The sequence below is a fragment of the Cervus canadensis genome, chromosome 4 (assembly GCF_019320065.1).
Source record: "Cervus canadensis isolate Bull #8, Minnesota chromosome 4, ASM1932006v1, whole genome shotgun sequence".
Classification (NCBI taxonomy): domain Eukaryota; kingdom Metazoa; phylum Chordata; class Mammalia; order Artiodactyla; family Cervidae; genus Cervus; species Cervus canadensis.
This window is the reverse complement of record NC_057389.1, coordinates 59,739,835-59,759,717: the sequence shown is the minus strand read 5'-3', so window position 1 is coordinate 59,759,717 and position 19,883 is coordinate 59,739,835. Positions and strand designations below refer to the sequence as shown.

The following is a 19,883-nucleotide window of genomic DNA, read 5'->3' as shown; positions in this document are numbered from 1 at the left end:
ATACTGCTAAAAAATATGAGTTGAACACCTAAAATTGCTCCAGAAACAAAAAAAGCAATGCATTTGAACACAGCTTTTCTCTTTTTGTTAAGCTTAGGATATTTTCAGCAGGAAGTATTCCTAATCATCCTAGGAATTACCTAGAATGTTCTTTTAAAATATGGATTTCCAGCACTCATCCCAGAACTATAGAATCAGAATCTCTGAGGAGGAAGGGGTGAGTCTGGTACTACAATTTAACAAGCGCCCCAGGTAAGAGCTTCATGATCAGTTAGGCTTGTAAAAACACTGATCCAAGAATTAAAAATGTCACCATTTGCAAGAAAGATGAGAAATCAAGAAAAGCCCAATCTTTCGAAATTTAAATCTGAATGAGAAACAAGAATAGTGCCATATGCATGATACACTAAGACTAGAAAACCTTGAAAAGACACAAAAGCCGAGGAAACCTGTCCACACCGAAGACCAGCAAGAACAGTCGCTTTCCATCCAACCCAGCTGCCACATGAACCAGAGGGGGTGTGCAGAAGGGGCTGTGTCCTCCAGCTCTAGCCAAGGCAAGCATCTGCCCCTTTCCTCAAGTCTATCTAAAACGTAATGAAGAAGGTAAGAAAAAACAAGATAATTTCTACCCTGTGTGAGTCTGGGAATGGAAGCTTCTGTGGGGCATGTTTCAGGCAGCTTGGCCATCTTTTTCAGCCACAGGCAAAGGTAGTCTGCACAGGGCTCTTTGGGGCGGAACAGAAAGGGGATAGAAGATGGTTAACAGAACAGATCAGGAACAGGAGATCTCATGGTGCCAGGTGGTGGTGGTCGGGGCAGGGCGGGGGGAGGGAAGCAGTAAGGCCTCATATCGCTTGTTCACTGAAAGTGTTTGAAAGCCTCTTTCAAGGAAAAGACCACCATCAACGAAAGGGAAAAGGAACAGAGAGGAGAGAGATAAGGCCTTAGAGCCTCTGGAATGGGCCCTGGAGAGGTGCTCTTTAGAAAGTACTAGAAGACATATGGATTAACTGGATTTCTCAGGCCCTCCCTCTGCAACGGCTAGGCATGCGGGGCATGGGGTAAGAGGAATCCAGGGTAGGGGGTGACCCTCACATGTCTCCCACTCAAGGAGTCCTGTGCCAAGACCAGGGGCTCCGTGGTATGGGTCCCTCCCCAGGGCAGGAATTCCTGGTGTTAAATATCATCTGAGTTTTCCCTAGTGCCCTAGAAGCACACGGTCCCAGCCACCTGGGGCAGCCTCTGAGAGAGCTGGCAGCACCTCCCACAGCACAGAGGGGATGCCATCTGCTGGAAAGACTGCGTCAGGAGCCTCTGGGCCGGCATCCTCCCGGGCGTACCTGGGGAGCAGCCGCCAGCCTGGGGCAGAAACAGACAGCAGATTGCTTCTGGGTGCCCAGGAATAACTTTCTCGCCTCCCACAGCTCCCTCAGAGGAGCATCCTCTGCCATTCAGGCTCCCCTTCAGCGTGGCGGACCAACTCACTAGCGCCTGCTCCCTTTCCCTTCTTCTAAGGATGCCGAGGGTCCAAACCACCATGGTCCCTCCCAACAAGAGCATGTAGCAAAGCCTTAGCCATGGTTCTCCGAACCTCCTGGACACCTGGCTCCCTACTCAAGGAGCTGGGCTCACTCCAAACCTAAACCTCCGCAGCAGGCATTCTTCTGGACACCGCCCCCCACCCCACCCCCTGCCAGAGATGGTCTAAGTCACTGCTGCCCAGGGAGGTTCTCCGGGGGCCTTGATAAAGTCAACCAGCAGCATTAGGAGAACTCGAAAGCTTAAGGAGCCTGTGTCTCCGCAGCTGCTCACTGTTAATACCGCGCTTAGTGCAATCACTTTCCCCCAGTTGTACCAATTACACACACCTGGACCACAGGTAACAGGGGCGAAGAGCATCAAGGCTTCTAAGTTGTCTTTAAAGAAGTTCCTCTCAGGCAAGATGAAGCCCATGAACCCCGAACCCACAAGCTGCCTGCGAAGTCTGCACCAGCGCCTTTCCCACCCGCTAAGGAGGCGCAACACCCCCCCCCCTCCAACCACCACCCACCTCTGGCTCCGAGGCTTTCCCGCCCCCCGCAGGGCCCCGAGTACTCACGTCTCGAAAGCGGTTCCAGTACTTGTCCCGCTCGTACTGGGAGACTGTGCTCAGCCACTGGTCGTTGTCCAGGAAATTGCCGTTGTTGTGGCCCGCGCCTCCGGCGAGCGCGTCCAGGTGCCGGCTCTCGACCTGGAGGAAGCACCACGCCGCGGCGGCCGCCGCGAGCACCGCGATCGCTGGCATCTGCGGGGCAGGGGCACGCGGGGGCGGTGAGGGGAGGCCCGGGGCGGCGAGCCCAGGGCCGCGCGCCCCCGCCGTCGGGGCAGGGGGTACCTCCCCGCGGGGCCAGGGTCAACCTGGGCACACCTGCGGCGGATCTACAGACCCAGGGGTCTCTCTCACGAATGGAGGGGGGGTTGGGTCGGTTTCAAATGAAGAGGCTGCGTCACAAATTAGGGGCCGCTATCAAACTATAGAGGACCCCTATCGTCCGGGCACCCCACGCACCGCCGCTCTCGGACAGGGGCTTCAGTACCCCTCCCCGAAAACGGAGAGCCCTGGATCCGCAAGCCTGACTCCCAGACACGGCGCCCAGAGCTCGGGGGTAGGGAGGGGGTAAACAGGGCTCGGAGCAGCAGTCCAGGCTCCCACTGAATGCGGGGTACACCTGCGGACGGGGTGAGGGGGTGTCTCCCCTCGGCCCCCCGCCGCCGCCTCGGGGAAAGAGGCGCGCGCTGAGCCAGCCCCAGGCAGGCCCTGACCCCGCCGGCCCCCACCCCAGGTGGCCGCGGGGAGGTGTCCCAACTACGCCAAGTTGGGGCGCGGGGTTCTGCGGGGAACGTACCTTGGGGCCCGGCCCGGGTCCCCGCGTCCGAGTTGCTCGAGCTCTTGTGGCGCGGCCGCCGAGAAGGCTAACCGGCTGGCTAGCTCCCCAGCGCTCCTGCCACCCGCCGCCGCGCGTCCTGCCGCTTTGTGAGCCCGCAGCGCTCTGGCTCCGCTCGCTCGCTCGCTCGCAGGCTCACTCGGGCGCGGCGTCCGCGGGCGGAGGAGCCCGAGCGCTCGAGCCGAGGCCTCTGGCGACCCCTGGCGGCCGCGCGCCGCTGTGCGGCCCGCCCGACCGCCCCGCCGCCCCTGGTCCGGCAGCTGGGGATCCTGGTTATCCACATCTCTACGCGAGGCGGAAATAAGCTTTCAGGCCCAGGTTGGCGAGAGACAGCTAGGGGAAATGAGGATCAAGGCCAAGAGGAGGGCCAACGTTGAGGCATTCTCAAAAGCAAGGTCGTTGGACCACTTAAGTCAGAATCATCTCAATGGTGGGGGAGGGAGGACTTCTTAAAAATGGGGACTCCTGGCTCACGCCCCAGACTCGCTGAATCAGCATGCCTTAGGAGAGCGTCCAGAGGTGAGCGAATTTCTGCACTGCCCACCCCAGGTCATGCACCCACCCACGTCTCTGCACATCCATGGCCTGTACCATGCCAACTACAGTCAGTCCCTTAAGACAGTCCTTCTGGCCCCCACTTCCATCATTTGTCACCTATTTCTGCCTTGTGTCACCGCATTGACCTGGTGGGCATCCCTTGGTGTTCTTACACAGCAAGGTCCGTATCTGTTTCTGTTGCCACCCGTTGGGAACTGGCCCCAGCACCAGCCTCTTCGGTTTTCCTAGAGGGGAGGGAGCAGGAGAGGGAGAACCAGGCCAGGCTCAGGGACAAGACATAGAGGCAGGAGATGCAGCCCCCGCTGGCATTCCAGATCCTCAGGCAAGTCTGATCAAAAGGGCAGGGCAAACTGACCTGCTGCCTCTCTCTTGTACAACCACAACCCATTCTGCAGATGGCTGAATGCTTTTGTTGAAGCTGAAACTCCAGTACTTTGGCCACCTGATGCAAAGAGCTGACTCACTGGAAAAGACCCTGATGCTGGGAGAGATTGAGGACAGGAGGAGAAGGGGACGACAGAGGATGAGATGGTTGGATGGCATCACCGACTCAATGGACATGGGTTTGGGTAGACTCTGGCAGTTGGTGATGGACAGGGAGGCCTGGCATGCTGTGGTTCATGGAGTCGCAAAGAGTTGGACACAACTAAGCGACTGAACTGAACTGAATGCTTTTAGAACAGGTCTGACACAGTCACCCATCTCCCCTCAACACACACTTACATCTCTTCATGTTTGATTTCCTGATTAAGACCAAACTCACGGCTGGGTCTCCAAACCCTGCACATTTGGCCCCGTGCACCTCTCTGGCTGCCTCTCACACCACCCCTCCTCTTCTGACTTCCTGGCTTTGGTATGGGTCTCAGTGGATGTGGGCTCCCTCTAGCACTGGGTAGTAACTTCTACTTGGGCTGCTGTCCAAGGGACTAGTGCTGGGTGGTGACTTCTACTTGGACTGCTGACCACACCTGCCCCCAATGCCAGCCTCATTGATTTCAGCCCTCAGCTTATTCACCCTGACTACTTCAGACAGGCTTGCTGAACCGAAGACCAGGATGCTGCATGAGGCCAGGATGCTGGTGACTCTCCCCTGAGAACACAGTGCTTCTCAGCTGCAAGATCACTTCACATCATTCACTCCACATCTGTGTCTCCGCCTGCCTGGAGCGAGCTCCGTGAGGGCAGAGGCCCAGTTTGGCTTGCTCACCAGTGACCACGGTGCCCAGAGCCCAGCTCTCGACACTGAGCCCCAACACATGTGAGGCGGTCAGCTATTGATTGTGCTGCAAGTAATTTGGTTGCATGTAGTTCAATGTGTGGAAGTTGGATTGTGATTTTTTCCTAAAAAAAAGTAGCAGATGCTTATCCCAACATTACTCTGACTGATTTACATTCCTAGAAGTTTTCCTGAAAGGGAGGAAAGGAGTGGAGTCACAACTATTAAACTGGGGACTGTGGTTGTCACAGGAATATTTTAGGTATTTTTGTCCTGGTGGTATCAGAGCAGGAAAGAAATATACATATGATGGAGGGTACATTTCTTACTTTCTCATGGAAACCCAAGTAAGTTCAGCTCCAATTCATTTTTCCACCCACTCTGATCTGCCTTTCATCTTCACTGACTGACGTGACTTGTCACATCAGCGATCTCCTCCAAGGGGGCAGCCCTCAGTCCTCCCATACTTGACCCTGAGCATCCTTTTAGGGTCCCATGGGACTCTCCCTTCTGGCTGGATGTACCCACATGTATACACCATAGGTTCTGTGGGCTCAAGCCAAAGCTGTCTGCCCTTCCTGGGTGTTCCCATCCTGTCCTGTGCTGAGATGCTCCTGTTGCATTTCCAGTTAACTGTCTGATAACTTCCAGCTGTAATACATCCAGCTTTACAATCGACAAGTCCTCCAGATGCCCCAGGGGTAAGTCAAACTATGATGTCAAATCAGAAGTCTAGATTTTCCTTCACAAACCTGTGCTGAGTCCTCCCCATAATAGTAAATGTCTCCCCACCCACAAGGCTACTAAAGCCAGAAACCCACGAGGCACCTTCAGTCCCTCCATCTCCCTGGTCCCTCACTGCCCATCTGTCAGCAAGCCGGTCCCCACCACTTTCAAACTCCCTTCCCGTTCATCCTCATCCCTCCACCTCCATGGGACCACCAGGTTCTCTTGGCTATTGCTCCCTTCTGAAAGACTACAGGGGCATCTTGGCTAGTTTCCTTGATTATTTCCTTTCCCTTCCAACCCACTATTCACTAAGGGGTCAGTGCCATCTTTTTAAACAGATTATTACTCCTTCTTCTAAAACTGCTCAATGGCTCACCATGACACTGCAATGAAAATCTAAACTCCTTCCCGTGATCAATAAAGCCCAGCACCATCTGGCCTCTTCCCCTATGCTGTGATGCCCTGAATTCCAGCCAGACTCCTGCTCACGGTTGTGCAAGCACACGAAGCATGTTTTCACCTCTGGTCCTCTGCACTGGCCATACCCTCTGCCTGAACAGTCCTCTCCCTGCTCCTCAAAGGTCAGCTCCTTCTTGGGAGCCTGCTCAGAGGTAACACCTCACTGAAGTCTTCCCTGATAACCCATCTAAAATAGGCCCTCCCCATCCAGCCACATCAAAACTCTCCATCCTTGCATTTGGTTGTTCCCTTAAAAGTATTTTGTCCCTTGATTCTCTGTCTTGCAATTCAAATAGTAATTCCAGGAAAACAAAAAACAATGTCTTTTTCATGCCTGTATCTCCAGGCTTAACTCATAGCCTGATGGGCATTCAATAAATATTTACCCAATAATTGGATGAATGAGTGAAGCAAATTCCATAACCCTTAATTCACCCTAAAGTTTGAAACTTAACTGTGTGGAGACATTTCCTCTGGTTACCCTTAAACCCCTTGCTCTGCAGATTCAATCTCTGCTTTTCTAACCGGCCCTGTCCCTGGTTTAATCAGAGGGCATCTGCTCTTGGCCAGGCTCCAGTTTCACAACTGGAATTGTCTCTGTAACCACCCACCGGGGTGGGAAGGGCAGTCAGAGCAGCCGAGGCAGGTGTGGGGGCGCTGAAGCTGGCCTGAGATGAGAAAGGACGTAACCTTGGAGCCAGGGCAAGGAGCTAGAAGCTGGAGACCTGCCATCAGCCCAGCCGGCTTGGCGAGGAGGGATGTCAGATTTATTCGGCCGCGGGAAGCACCCGGGACCAAAATCAATACTGAGCCTTGGGGCTGTATTTTTGCTTGTCATTGGCTTACACACAACTATAATAACTCCTTGTTTTAACATAGTTCTTATTTCCAAAGAGCACCACATGTTTTATTTTCAGTTTAATGGATCCTCAAACATGTGCTATTGGTAGTCTGAAGCAGACATAACTATCACCATTTTATGCTGGGAACAGGGCACACAGAAAGGTTAGATGAATTGCTGAAGGTCGCAAAGAGAGAGAGAAAGATGGATCTAATAGTGGAAAGTTCTAGGTGTAGCGCCCCCCCACCACTTCATGATACCTCTATCTGATAAAAGAGGAACCTATAACACTTACACTGTCATCAGCCCAGATTTATTTTTAGCTGCACCCTCATACAGCTACTTGTTACATCGCATCTCCATTTGGCAACTGTCTCACTGGCCAAATGAACTTATTGTGTCCAAAACTGAATGCTTGAGCTGTTCCCCTGCCAAACCTGCTTGCCTTCCCATGTCCCCGATGGGAAAACAACCACCACTATGCTAGTGGTGGTCAACAAATGCTAGTGTCATTCTGACGTCCTTCACAGCCACCACTTTTAATGAATCAGTCAAAAAATAAAAACGAGGAGAAATGGTTCAAAAAAAAAAAAAAAAGAATCAGTCAACTGTCAGGTCTCCCGTTGCAGTTATTTCCAGCTCCACCCACCCTCCTCCACTGCTGTACTTTCCCGCCACCTCTCACCCCCAACTCCACAGGGCCCCTTACAAAGGTCTCGGCCTCTCAGTCAGCCATGTGTAGTTCATTCTCCAGATAAATGCCAGAATGATCCCATCTCAGCATAAATGTGGTCACTTCTGTCTCTTCACTGACCTTCCTGTGCTCTCAGGGTGACGATTAGGCACCCCACTATGACGACCTATGCACCCGCTAAGCCTGGGGGCTGCCACTTTCCTTGGTCCCACATGTCCCCCCCTTCTGATCACCTGCCTCCTACCCCCTCCACCTCAGGGCCTTTCTGTGGGGGGCTCACTACAGCCTGCATGCTCTCCTTCTTCCCTGCCTTCTCCTCACCCTCCCATGCACCCTTCCGTTCACAGCTTCCCTCCAAGTGCTCAGGAAAGCCGCCGCTGACCACAATGACCCTGTGGCACTCATCCCAGCTGTGTAATGTCCAGCTCCCGCCACGCACTCAAGGCACGGGACAGGGTCCAGTTGTGCATGTCTTGTCTTATTTGCTGATGAACCTGTAGTGCTTAAAAAAGCCTCTGGTACACGGTAGGTACACAATAAATATTGAGCAAATCAATGGATGCTCACAGCTCAATGCATTTAGTTCCTTAGAGGCAAAGGAGCTCCCAGGTTTACGTTGACATCTTAACCCCCAACACTCCACAGATGGAAGGTGGTAACAGTGGAGTAAGACTTGACCTCTCCATTCACAGGTTTGAGGATGAAGTTGGAACCCATCCTGGCCCCATGAAGAGGATGCGCTTTCTGGCATCCCTGAAAACAGCTCACCCAGCAGGGCCTGTAGCTTTCACAAACACGTCGATTTCACCTATTGATTATATGTATTCAGCAGAACCAGGCTCACTCCATCTCCCCACATCCCCCACTGCCATCCTCACCCCCAACATGTACCTTCTTGCTTTCTTCTCCTCCCCCTATGCAGAGCCATGGCATATGGGCAGCCTAGCTTGGGAGGAATTGATTTTAAGCAAATGAATGCCTCACAAACAAATGAAAATAACTGGCAGAAAAACCTAAAGGCCAAGTAATTACCCAGGGACAGAGTAGAGGAGGGTCAAAGAATCACCAGGGTGACAATACCAGTGACATTTGCTGATGTGTACAGGGCACTTACGTTGTATCAGATCAGATACTGTGGTCCTGTGTGTCCTATAATGTCATCCTCACTGCAACCCCCTAGGAAGTTGGCACTGAGATAAGCCCCATTTCACAGCTGGAGACACTGAGTCCCAGCGCTGTGCTATCACTCATTCTGGATCCCGCGGTGAGTAAATGGAAGAGCCAAGACTCAAACTGGCCACTCCCTGATGGCAAAGGCCTCCCACGGCCCTCAACCCCACAGCTGATATCTCCTTCACTGCCCCATTTCCCTCACCTCCCATGATAAATTTCACACTAGTGGAAGGGCACCTTTTGATGCAAATGGGCTGTTACCAACTTGTTTATACACAATGTACATTGTCATCATGAAGTTTAGTGTCTGTTCCCATGAATGTATGGTCTAGTCAGCAAGATTCAAATGGAAAATCATACTAATTAATTACGATTGTGATCATATATCCTTCAAAAGGCACTGGCAACTGTGACTCATTGAATATAGTAGCAAAAAACTTAATATGATGCAGGGTCACATTAAGTGTAAAAGAGTATTTGGCTGCCAAGGGCCACACGTTTGGTCCTCCCCCAGGAACACTGGGATGCTCGCTACCTCTAACAGTGATGGCTGCTTACAAGACACCTGGTAAATGAGAGGAGGTGGTGTCTTGACCCACCTCTGTGGTCCTCCAGTAGAGTCTAATGAGGTGGCCAGGGATCACGGGAGAGAGACCCCTGGGGACCAGTGTATCTGTGAAAGACCCTGGGGGTGGGAAGCCACGTGGGTTGCTCTGGGGAAGGCAACCTCAGAGTCTTCATTGACCCATTCAGCAATCAGCTATGGAGCAGGCCCTTTGTGCCAGGCTGGATGATGCTGGGAAGACAACACGGAGGTGGGACTGATGCAGCCCAGCCCTCACGGAGCTCTCTCTAGCAGAGAAGGCCTCAGCCGTTCTGGGCAGCACTAGAGGCGAGCATGCTTGGCCCGACTGGAAAGCATTTGTCTTTGTTTGATTCCTCTGTGCTCCTGCAGGCTCCCCAAAGTTAAGACATCCTTCTGCCTGGAATGTTCTCCCAATTCTTAGTTTGTGAGACTATCAGCTGTCAGCTGCATCCCATTTCAGAGAAGTTAACACAGCACTCATCTCAGAAGTCAAGAAGACAAGGTCATGCTTATCTCATAGCGCTATCAAGAGGATTAAATGTGTTTATATTTGTGATGTGTTTAGAAAGTTCCTTCCACATAATAAATGCCATGTAAGTGCTTGTTTGTTATAAGTTCCTCACCCCACCCTGTGAACCAAATGCCTCAGTTCTCCCACTTTGTGTTTAAGGGCTCTGAGGTCAGGAAAGGTTAAATGACTTGCTCAAGGTGATAAGGGATCTGAACCCAGGCATTCTGGCTCCTGAGTCCACGTTCACACCTCAGTGTGGGGCTGCCTCACTCTTTCCACGTGCGTGATGTTCTGTGATGGAAAGTGTGAAGATACCTGCCCTCTGTTGACTGAATAACAAGCCCTCAGAGACTTGAAGATAATTGTCTTCTCCTCTCCCAGAAAAGCCATCCAAGCTCCTTTTCTTTTTCTTGTTCTCATTTTTCTGTTCTTTTCAAGAGGAACATTGCATCCCTGTGTTAGCGTGAGCCTCCACACTATACTGCAAAGATTCAGAACTGGCTGGCTGGGGCCTCCTTCCTCTCAGGGTCAGCGCCACATCTCTGCCTTTGGAAGGGCTTCCATTTAGGATGATGTGGGTTCACACGTTTGGGAGGTGGAGGCCAGAGAATGCCTGCTCCACAGAGAGCTTTAACTGTGCCTCCAGAGAGCAAGGTTCCCAGAAGAGGACCCAACAAGGATCCCAAGACTGGCAGCAAAATGGCATTCCTTGTGGAGGAAGCTCTCCAACTCAGATAGAAACCAGAGAGCAAAACTGGAGCGGGAGCCGGCACACAGAGCCAGGTGAGGCTTGGGAACACAACAGAGTGAACCCGGCTGGTTCACCCAATCCCAAGAGAAGCCCGAGCATTAACAGTCTTATTGAATGCAGCATGATCTAACACAAAAGGAGTTCCAAAACCACCCAGCAAACTAACTTGAACCATAACCAAGCCTCCTGTAAATATTTCCTATCACAGATTCTGAAGTGGAATATAGATGGGTCATCAGGTCCTATACACTAAATTGAACCAGCTTAAACCCCCAAGAATGAACAAATCTAAGGAGGCATCATTTAAAGGCAAGACATCTCAGAGGCCTGGACAGCTAGATAAGAAGACTCAAATTATCGCTGTGCTAATGCCAAGAGTACAGAAGCTCTGGGGACCTTGGCTCAAACATCAGCTCAGCCTCTTACCAGCTATAGACTCTCAGACTAGTCAATTAACCCCTCTAGACCCATTTGCTTGCCTGTAAAACGGGGATAATAATGTCGTGCCTTCTTTACAGGGCTGTGGGGAGGATTAAGAGGTAGGTAAAACTCTCAGTGCCTAGTGTCTGCTCATGAGAAGCACTATAAATATGGTACAGCGTGTCATTGCCATTCCTATAAGATGTTTTACAGCTCACCCAGCAATGTCTTATTAAAGTTTCACATATGAGGCTCACATAAGCAGGTCATTCACCCCTTTAAAAACTGAGAAACTTAGAGAAGAAATTTTAATCACTTACACACTTCTCTCCACTAGATATTTGTTAAAGTCAAAGTGTTAGCAAGAATCTGCCTGGTTACATACATATTCGTATATAATTCACAGATGCCTACAACTATGAAAGACATCCTGAGGCAATTTGCAAGTTAAATTTGTATCATTTCATTCAAGGCATGAAGTGAAAAGGGAGCTATCAAGTCAGAGAGAACTGCAGAGAAGACAGCGGGGGTCCCCAGAAGTTCTCTCAAGATCTGCAGTGGGAGAACACTAAATTCAAGAATTTAGCATCTGCCCAACAAAGGAATATTATGCACATCATTAAAATGATGGCTATAAAATCCATGAAGCAATAGGGAGAAACATAGAGTGGAAAAAGTCAAGTGACAGAATTGGATGTACAGAACGATTTCAGCAGGAAGGAGGGCAGAGTGAAAGAAAATACACCGGGGACTGGCAGTGACTGTGTTAGGGGCAACCTGTGCATAATGTTCTTTTTCTTCTTCCAAAGATATCTCATTATGGAAGTGTAACAGAAACACTATAACCTTTGTGAAGAACATATACTCTGGAGTGAGAGAGACTGGGATTTGGAGCTCAACTTTAATGCCTGTGCAGTTCGCATAACTTTTTCACTCTTTTGGAGCTCCAGTTTCCTTATGTGTAGGATGGAGGTAATGATAGCATACATGCATCATGATTTTGAGAAGATAATACCGCATATATACCATGCTTGCACCACATCCAACATATTCTAAGTTCTCAATTACTATTAAATGAGTAAGCATAAGAAGAAGTAGCGCCTTTCTCCTCCTTATCAGTGGGGACTGGCCAATAGTGGCTGCTGTTCTGTCAATTCTTCTCCGCCCTCACTTCTAATGAAGATGGTAGAGGACATTGGGTTGGAAGCCCAATTCATGTGCTATTTTCCTGTCTGTCCCTAGGACCCTGTTTCTCCTCTAAAGTGAGGGGAGGGAACCCAGCACCTCTGCTCCAGCACTGTACTCTGAGGAGGTGTGAGGTGTCCTTGACATTAACAACTGAAACTTCCATATACTTTTACTCAGTTAAAAGAGTCCAACAGATCGATGAGGGAAAGAATATCCATCAATAGGAAAACAGGCAAAGGCCTTGAGCAGGCAATTCACCAAAATACAAATGTCAAACTATATACCAGTCAACTGCCTCATAACCAAAAAAAGTACATTAGAATAATGTCACCTATCAAATTTGCACACTTTTAAAGTTCATTATTCTCTAGTTGGCAGATATGAGGAAAAATCACCCTCCTACACTGTGGGCTCATTAACTGGCACAGTCCTCCTGGAGGCCAAGTTCATGATGTTTATATTAAGAGCCATAAAATGTTTGTGACCTTTGACTTCACAATTTGACCCGTAACAATTTAACCTAATAAGATAGTTAAGGATGTTTACAATGATTTATCAACAATGCTACTCTTCTCGGCATTGTTTATAATAGTGAAAACTTGGAAACAATCTTAACATCTAGAAATAGGACTAGTTAAATAACTACACAATAAAGAATCTGCCTGCAATGCAGGAGACGTGGGTTAGCGCGTGCAGTCCCTGGGTCTGGAAGATCCCCTGGAGGAAGAAATGGCAACCCGCTCCAGTATTCCTGCCTGGAGAATTCCATGGACAGAGGAACCTGGCAGGCTACAGTCCATGGGGTTGGATAAGAGTTGGACGTGACTTAGTGACTGAGCACGCACGGATGCCCGAAGTGGGTAAAGGATGGAAGGGCAACAATCCATTCTGTCTCAAATTAATTCAAAATGGAAAAGTTAAAAAATAAACATCCATAAAATATACTTCACATTTTATAAGCCAAGCAAAAGGAAAAGAAAGTGTAGGCCCAGGCAATGAAAATTCTTTTTAGTGTTACCTAAGCCCAAGCAAAACAAATAACTCAGGTAGAAAAATTAAAAATTATGTTTGCTCCCTGAACCAAACAGAAACTGTACTTAGAGTCTCTGCATGCTGTGTTCTTCCATTAGCATGGATAATTGGAAATTGACTGTCTTTAGAAATGATGCCCAGTTTCTCTCTCTGGGTACAGCACAAGATAAATTCCCAGAGCAGTGGCCTATGTTATTGAATCCAACAGTAATTAAGTTAATGTATCCTATCTTGTGTGTCGAGGTATAATTCAGATGGTACAAACCCTTTATTGAACTCAAATTCAATAGTCATGTACAATTCCCCCATTTGTGCTATGTACAAAAGTTGTAGGAAAATTACAAAAGGTGAAACATTATCATTATATTCCTAGGAAGGTTGGGTGCTGTCATCGACACAAGTCATTCATGGGGCACCCTTTCAGTTGCACAGAAGAAAATGTTCTGTTGAGTAAACGTCAGCACATCATCAGTGGAGCAAAGGCCTGTGGCTCTTGCCTACCTGGTATTTTTTACTCTTCATTCTGCTAAATATACCCTGATTCTACTTTAAGAAACCACCTCCTCCCTTCTCATAGCCCATATGATTCAGGAGGGCAGGTGTCACACCCTAGTTCCAGACATGGGTACAGGACCCAGCTGGTCAATGAGGCTCCTTTCTAGGGCTTTTGTTGGAACTATTAGGAAGGATAGGGGCTTCCCCTTTATAGGATGATACTAAGGTGATAGGAGGTAAACCCAGAATCAGGGGTGCCCATCTTACTGGCATCTTGGAAGAGATGCTGAATGAGGTCAATGCAGGGGATGGAGAGCTAAGAGAAATGGTGACCAACCACTTGTCAACGTGCTTCTTGTATCTCTTTCTTCCTCTCTTTTTTTAACCCAGTTCTAGTTGGGTTTCTAATACTTACTAACAGAGTAAATAATTTTTAAAAGGTTTTCTGGCCAAAAAAAAAAAATATATATATATATATATCATTTATTCGAAATCTCAGCACCCAGATTTATCTCTGATAGACCACTCTGTTACACCATTGTAAATAATTCTATCTTCCTGATTCTTTTAATTATCCTCTCTCACTTATTTGGTCTTCCCTCTCACCTCACACCTCAACAACACTCACGAAGCTCACCTTTCCCCAGAGCAATCAAGCGTCTGGCCTGCTCCCTTCCCCAAGTGTCACACAAGTGAAACCTCTGTAACTCAGGCTCTGAATTTTCTCTAAACTCTGAAAGAAACAGCAAAAAAAAAAAAAAGGAGGGACAGAGAGAGAGATGGTGAAAAGAGTAAGACTGCATAATCATTCTGAGGTTAAACTTGGAAGTTTATTCTAACAGAAGCAGCAACCAGAAGTTGCCATGGCCAGTATTTTCATGGCAGCCACTTACCAGCTCAGGAGTCTTGGACAAGACACCTGAAGGCACAGGCTCCAGACACCTAAAGTTTAGGCCATGAAAGGAAGGGTTACGTTAGACAGAAAGCCACCACCATGGTTTTCATTGAGTCAGCTCATCTTCCACAAAGAAAAGTGGCAGAGGAAACCACTCCTCAAGTGTACCAAGAAATAGACAAACTATCACTTCCTAATGTTCTTATGCAACTTTAACACTCTACCCACCTCCCCATAATAGCCAAATTCCTACAGAGCAGAGACCGTCTGCCTGCAAGCAAAGAACAGCTACAATGGTAGCAAACACTTTCTGCATACTTACTACATGCCAGGCACTACAGGAGACACCCCTCTAACTGTATCTCCAACCCTCGCAGCATCCCTTTGAGGTAGATTGCTTTAGTCTCTTTTGTTAAACAAGAAAATTCAAGTTTAAAGAGGTTAAGTAATTTGACCGAGATCCCACAGTGAGGAAAGTTCTGCACTGTCTACCCACCGACCCCTCCTTTTCCTGTGTCTTGCTCTATATCCACGTTCCATCTAACATATGAAAAGACGTGAGCAGGAGCACATGTGTCGAGCTGGTGTCTTTGAAAGGAAACTGGGAGAGCTGGGTCCACCAAACAGAGAAAGGACCAGATAACCACCTCCGCGCTTATCCCTCAGCAGTTAACACTAACAATGATGAGTAAAAAGTACATATTTCCAATGTGTACCAAGGGCAAATCACAACACTGTAATGAAGGGAAAAAAATCTGGAACTATCCACTGGGGAAGTGGCTAAGCCAAGTGGCACAAATCACTAGCACAGAGATCCTGTAGCCTTAAAAAATGATATTACCTGTTGTGTACATGAAACAAGATCAAGCCAAAAGAAAAAGAAAAACAGGAACCAAAAGAATAACATCAATTACATAAAATAACTTTTTTTGATCACATACTATGTGCAGGCATAGTGACTAGTACATTACCTGGATTAGCTCACTGAATCCTCAACTGTAATTCTATGAAGTGGGTACTATTCTTACCCATATTTCAGATGGGGAAACTGAGGCTCGTGTTAAGTAAAATACCCAAAATAATTCAACTGGAACTCATTTTAGAAACTAGGGAAGTTTCACTCCAGAGCCTTCTCTTTTAAGTGTTTATCACTACAATATGAAAACACAAACATGAACATGTATTCAAGAACAATGGATAGGAATGCCCATATATGCTCAGCACTTTTTAGTGTTCTGGGACACAGAATTAACAAAGCAGAGAAGGTTGCATATTTCATGGAGCTGACATGCTGGGAGAGGTAGAAGACACACAAATGTGAGAATGGAGATATGGACTATGGAGAAAGTACAGAGCAAGGTAGGAGGAGGGGGAGTGGTGGGGAGGGGACTGGTATAGATACTTGAATAGGATCATCTAGAAAGGCCATTTTGAGAAGGTGACACTGGACTAGAGAAATGAAAGGAGAGACCAAGCCATGCAGCTGGAGTCAGGGTAGGTGGGGGAAGAGGGGAGGTCCTCCAAGGGAAAGAAGCATTAGCGTGAAGGTCATGAAGAAGGATTAACCTGTGAGTCCAAAGAACAGCAAGAATGCCAGTGTGGCTAGGAGAGGAAGAGGATGATAGAAGGTGAGTTCAGCAGGAGGGACAAATTTACAGCAATATGGATGGACCTAGGGATTATCATACTAAGTGAAATCAGACAGAGAAAGACAAATACCGTATGATACCACATATGGAGAATCTAAACTTTGACACAAATGAACTTATCTGCAAAACAGAAACAGACTCACAGACATAGAGAACAGACATGTGGTTGCCAGAGGGGAGGGTTGCACTGGAAGTTTAGGATTAGCAGATGCAAACTATTATATAAAGAATGGATAAGCAACAAGGTCCTAATATGTAGCATAGGGAACTATATTCAATATTCTGTGGTAAACCATAATGGAAAGGAATATGAAAAAGAATGTATAATATATATATTTACATATAAATAAATAGGATATACAAATAACATATATTATATATATATTTATACAACCCACTCCAGTATTCTTACCTGGAGAATCCAATGGACAGAGGAGCCTGGTAGGCTACACTCCACAGGGGTACAAAGAGTTGACACAACTGAAACGACTTGGCATGCACACACACACAATACACGTATAGCTGAATCCCTTTACTGTACAGCAGAAATTAACACAACATTGTAAATCAACTGTACTTCAATCAAATAATTTTTTGAAAAAGGAGGAACAAGATTCTGAAGGCCTCTGTAAGGACCATTGTAAGGCCTTTGAATTTTATGAAACCAACTTTAGAGGATTATGAGCAAGGAGTGATGCGATTTGATTAAGTGAAGTGAAGTCGCTCAGTCGTGTCCGACTCTTTGTGACCCCGTGGACTATAGCCTACCAGGCTCCTCCGACCATGGGATTCTCCAGGCAAGAATACTGGAGTGGGTTGCCATTTCCCCAGGGGATCTTCCCGACCCAGGGATCAAACCCAGGGATTGAACCTGGGTCTCCTGCATTGGAGGCAGACGCTTTAACCTCTGAGCCACCAGGGAAGTCAGGTGGGCCTAAAAGGGGGGCTCAGTGGTAAAGAGTCCATCTGCAATGCAGGAGTCACAGGAGATACAGATTTGATCCCTGGGCCAGGAAGATTCCTTGGAGGAGGGCCTGGTAACCCGCTCCAGTGTTCTCGCCTGGAGAATCCCATAGAATGAGGATCTTGGCAGGCTAGGCATACAGCCCCAAAGAGTAGGACATGACTGAAAGCAGCTTAGCACAGCACACAAAAGGGGCACAGTGTAAGACTGGACTTCAGACTCAAAATACCTGAAGTCTGTGAGGTCTCTTAAGGACACCGTGTCCACCGACAGATGGGCAAACTGGTCCCAAAGGTGCCTGACCTAAGGTCAAACAGCAACACGTGTGAAAGGACCTGTTCCTTTAATGATCTGTGCGACTCTGGGCAAAGGAAAGGAATGAGCCAAGGGAAAGGAATCGCAATGTTTGAAATCAAAAGAATTTAGGAACTTAAGAGCCCTCAGGTACAAGGTCACTGGGGGTGCTCGAATCTGTGTTCTTACGTGTAAAATGTGAATAATGGTTACCTCACAGAGTTTCTTTTAGGATGAGACACGTACACTTATCTAGGTGTGGTAATAGATTACTGACTACCCTGCAATGTGGTAACCCAATTTAGAAAGCTTAGCTGGTTTCCAGCCTGTCTCTAGTATAGAAGCTAAATGACAGTCATCCAGGTCTCATCTTAAATATCACCACTTACGTGACCCAACCTTCACTTGCCTATTCCCTCCAAAGTTGTACCAACCCCAGGCCTCCCTACCAACATGTCCCAGCTTCATTTGCTTGTTATCACAAATCCATGAGTTTCTTATTGAAAACCTGCACATGTCTATATCACAAGTACTTGAAACCATACCTGTTAGACAGTGTTGTCCTCTATAGGAGGACATCATATTGATGACTGAATTGCCTTGAAATTAAAGACCTTGGAGGATGAAATGATTGTCAAAGGACATTGTGAAACCCCCTTCTCTACCTGGAATGGCCTGGAGACAGTCCTGCCATTGGACAGAGAGCTGGAGCAGGACACCTCTTCAGGTCTGTTCTACTTTTTAGAGTTGTTTTATCTCCCCCTGTCCCTTTGCCACTTGAAAATCTGTCATTTGCAAGAAGAGACAATGACCCAGTAGCATCTTCCACTTCCTTGTGAAGCCTTAAACCCATGCAAAATTGTACAATCTGGTCACGCAGTTGAAACTCAACTCTTGGAAAAGAAGGAGGGAGAGAGCTTTTTATACTCAAGAGCTAAGACTAAAATACGTAAAGAAAAATAACAACGCTGGCAGTGAGTATTGGCAGCTTCCCTGACAGCAAAATTCAATTTTAAAATAAATCAGGCAATTCTTCAAACTAGAGCTAGACTTCAGGAAATTAGGGTTTGTGTTCAAGTGGGCACATTACAATTCCATAAAAATTGTCTTAGCTCTTTCTCTGCTGTGGACTTGGAAAGATAATGATGTACTTAATGTTTCTGATTATGTTGCTGGACGAATCGAGGGCCATGGAATAATTGGAGAAGCAGAGACGGAGAGGTTATTTGGAAAGAAATAAACCAGAGGCCATCCTCCAAGACTTGTGCCTTCAGCTCACAGGCTGGGCCAGACCTTCACATCATGCCCCCACCTCACTCCTACTTCTACTTTGACTCCTGTAAGTCAAATTCAACCAAAAGGGACGGAAGATCCTAAGTCCATTCATAACAGGGATTGTTCTGTTTTCAAATAGAAAGTGTCAAAGGGGAAAAAACCCTGCTCTGTGACAAACATCCCAATGGTTTAAAGCAGCAGGAAAGCTCTTTCTCTGAGAGCAAAGGGTCACTGTGCCTTCCAAACTAAAATTATTCCAAGTCAAAAAAAGAAAAAGATATTCAACAAGAGAATTTACGATTGATCACCTAGCAAGGAGAGTCCAGTAGTTTAGGTCCAGAAATGACTTGCCTTAAAAATACCCAACATAAAGAAAATCAGATCCTATAGACTGGATACAAGGCCAAAGTCAACCCTCTCTCCTTTCACACAAAAGGAAACAGAGGCTTCAAGACACTGAAAGTCATGCCTAAGGGGACTCTGCAGAGCCAAGAAAAGATCTCAGGTCTCATCACTCTGGAGTAGGGTGACCAACCAGCCTGGTTTGCCCAGAACTGTACTCATTTTAACATTGCAGGGCCTTCCTCTGACTTTCAGTTTCTGGTCTGGCATGTAAAGAGTATGGAATCTTCACTCCTGTCCTAACAACCACAAGGCTGAACAAGCTGAAAAATCAACAACTCTTTTTGGATCCATCAGAGATGTGAGGTCATAGGTCAAACCACTGCCTCCCAGACTGGGGGAACAAATAGATTCCGAAAATGATAGTTTGCTGGGATAGAAACACACAAGCACAAACCTCTGCAGGAGCCAGTACTGGAATAGGATAACCTGAACTATAAGTAATGAATTACTGAAGGTTCATCATGAACAAATCTGAGAGTTAAAAACTCTGGCAGGGCCCAGGCAAAGGAAGATCCTCATACTTGTGAGTTTTACCTCCAGGTAAGCTCACAGTGAGGACAGAAGAGAAATGCCTTCATTCTTCAAGCAGACATAGAGGGAAATAGCCATTTTGAAATATATCAGAGCACTCTGTTCTTTCTCACAAGGCCTACCCACAAGAGAAACTATTTTACCAGAGCCTAAACTACTGGGGTATATCAGAGATCAGATAATCTGGGCGAAGCAAACACTTGACTCTAACCTGCTCCAGCCTTCCCCATGGAAGAAGGAAAATATACAACTGAGCCCCCTCTAACCATCCTGTCCCACATGAAGGGGGA

The 19,883-nt window shown here is 47.5% G+C and overlaps 1 protein-coding gene across 2 annotated transcripts in view; it reads right to left on the bottom strand.

Annotated features, from left to right (window-relative positions):
• SPOCK1 (SPARC (osteonectin), cwcv and kazal like domains proteoglycan 1) overlaps positions 1–3,050 on the bottom strand; it is a 562,859-nt gene extending 559,809 nt beyond the window's left edge. For both annotated transcript variants that reach the window (XM_043465433.1, XM_043465434.1), the window contains exons 1-2: positions 2,889–3,050; positions 2,102–2,287 (exon numbers count right to left, since the gene is read on the bottom strand). In XM_043465433.1, the coding sequence (XP_043321368.1) occupies positions 2,102–2,287 (186 nt within the window). In that variant the 5' untranslated portion in view covers positions 2,889–3,050. The remainder of the gene's footprint in view (positions 1–2,101; positions 2,288–2,888) is intronic.
• Between the last annotated feature and the right edge of the window lie 16,833 nt (positions 3,051–19,883).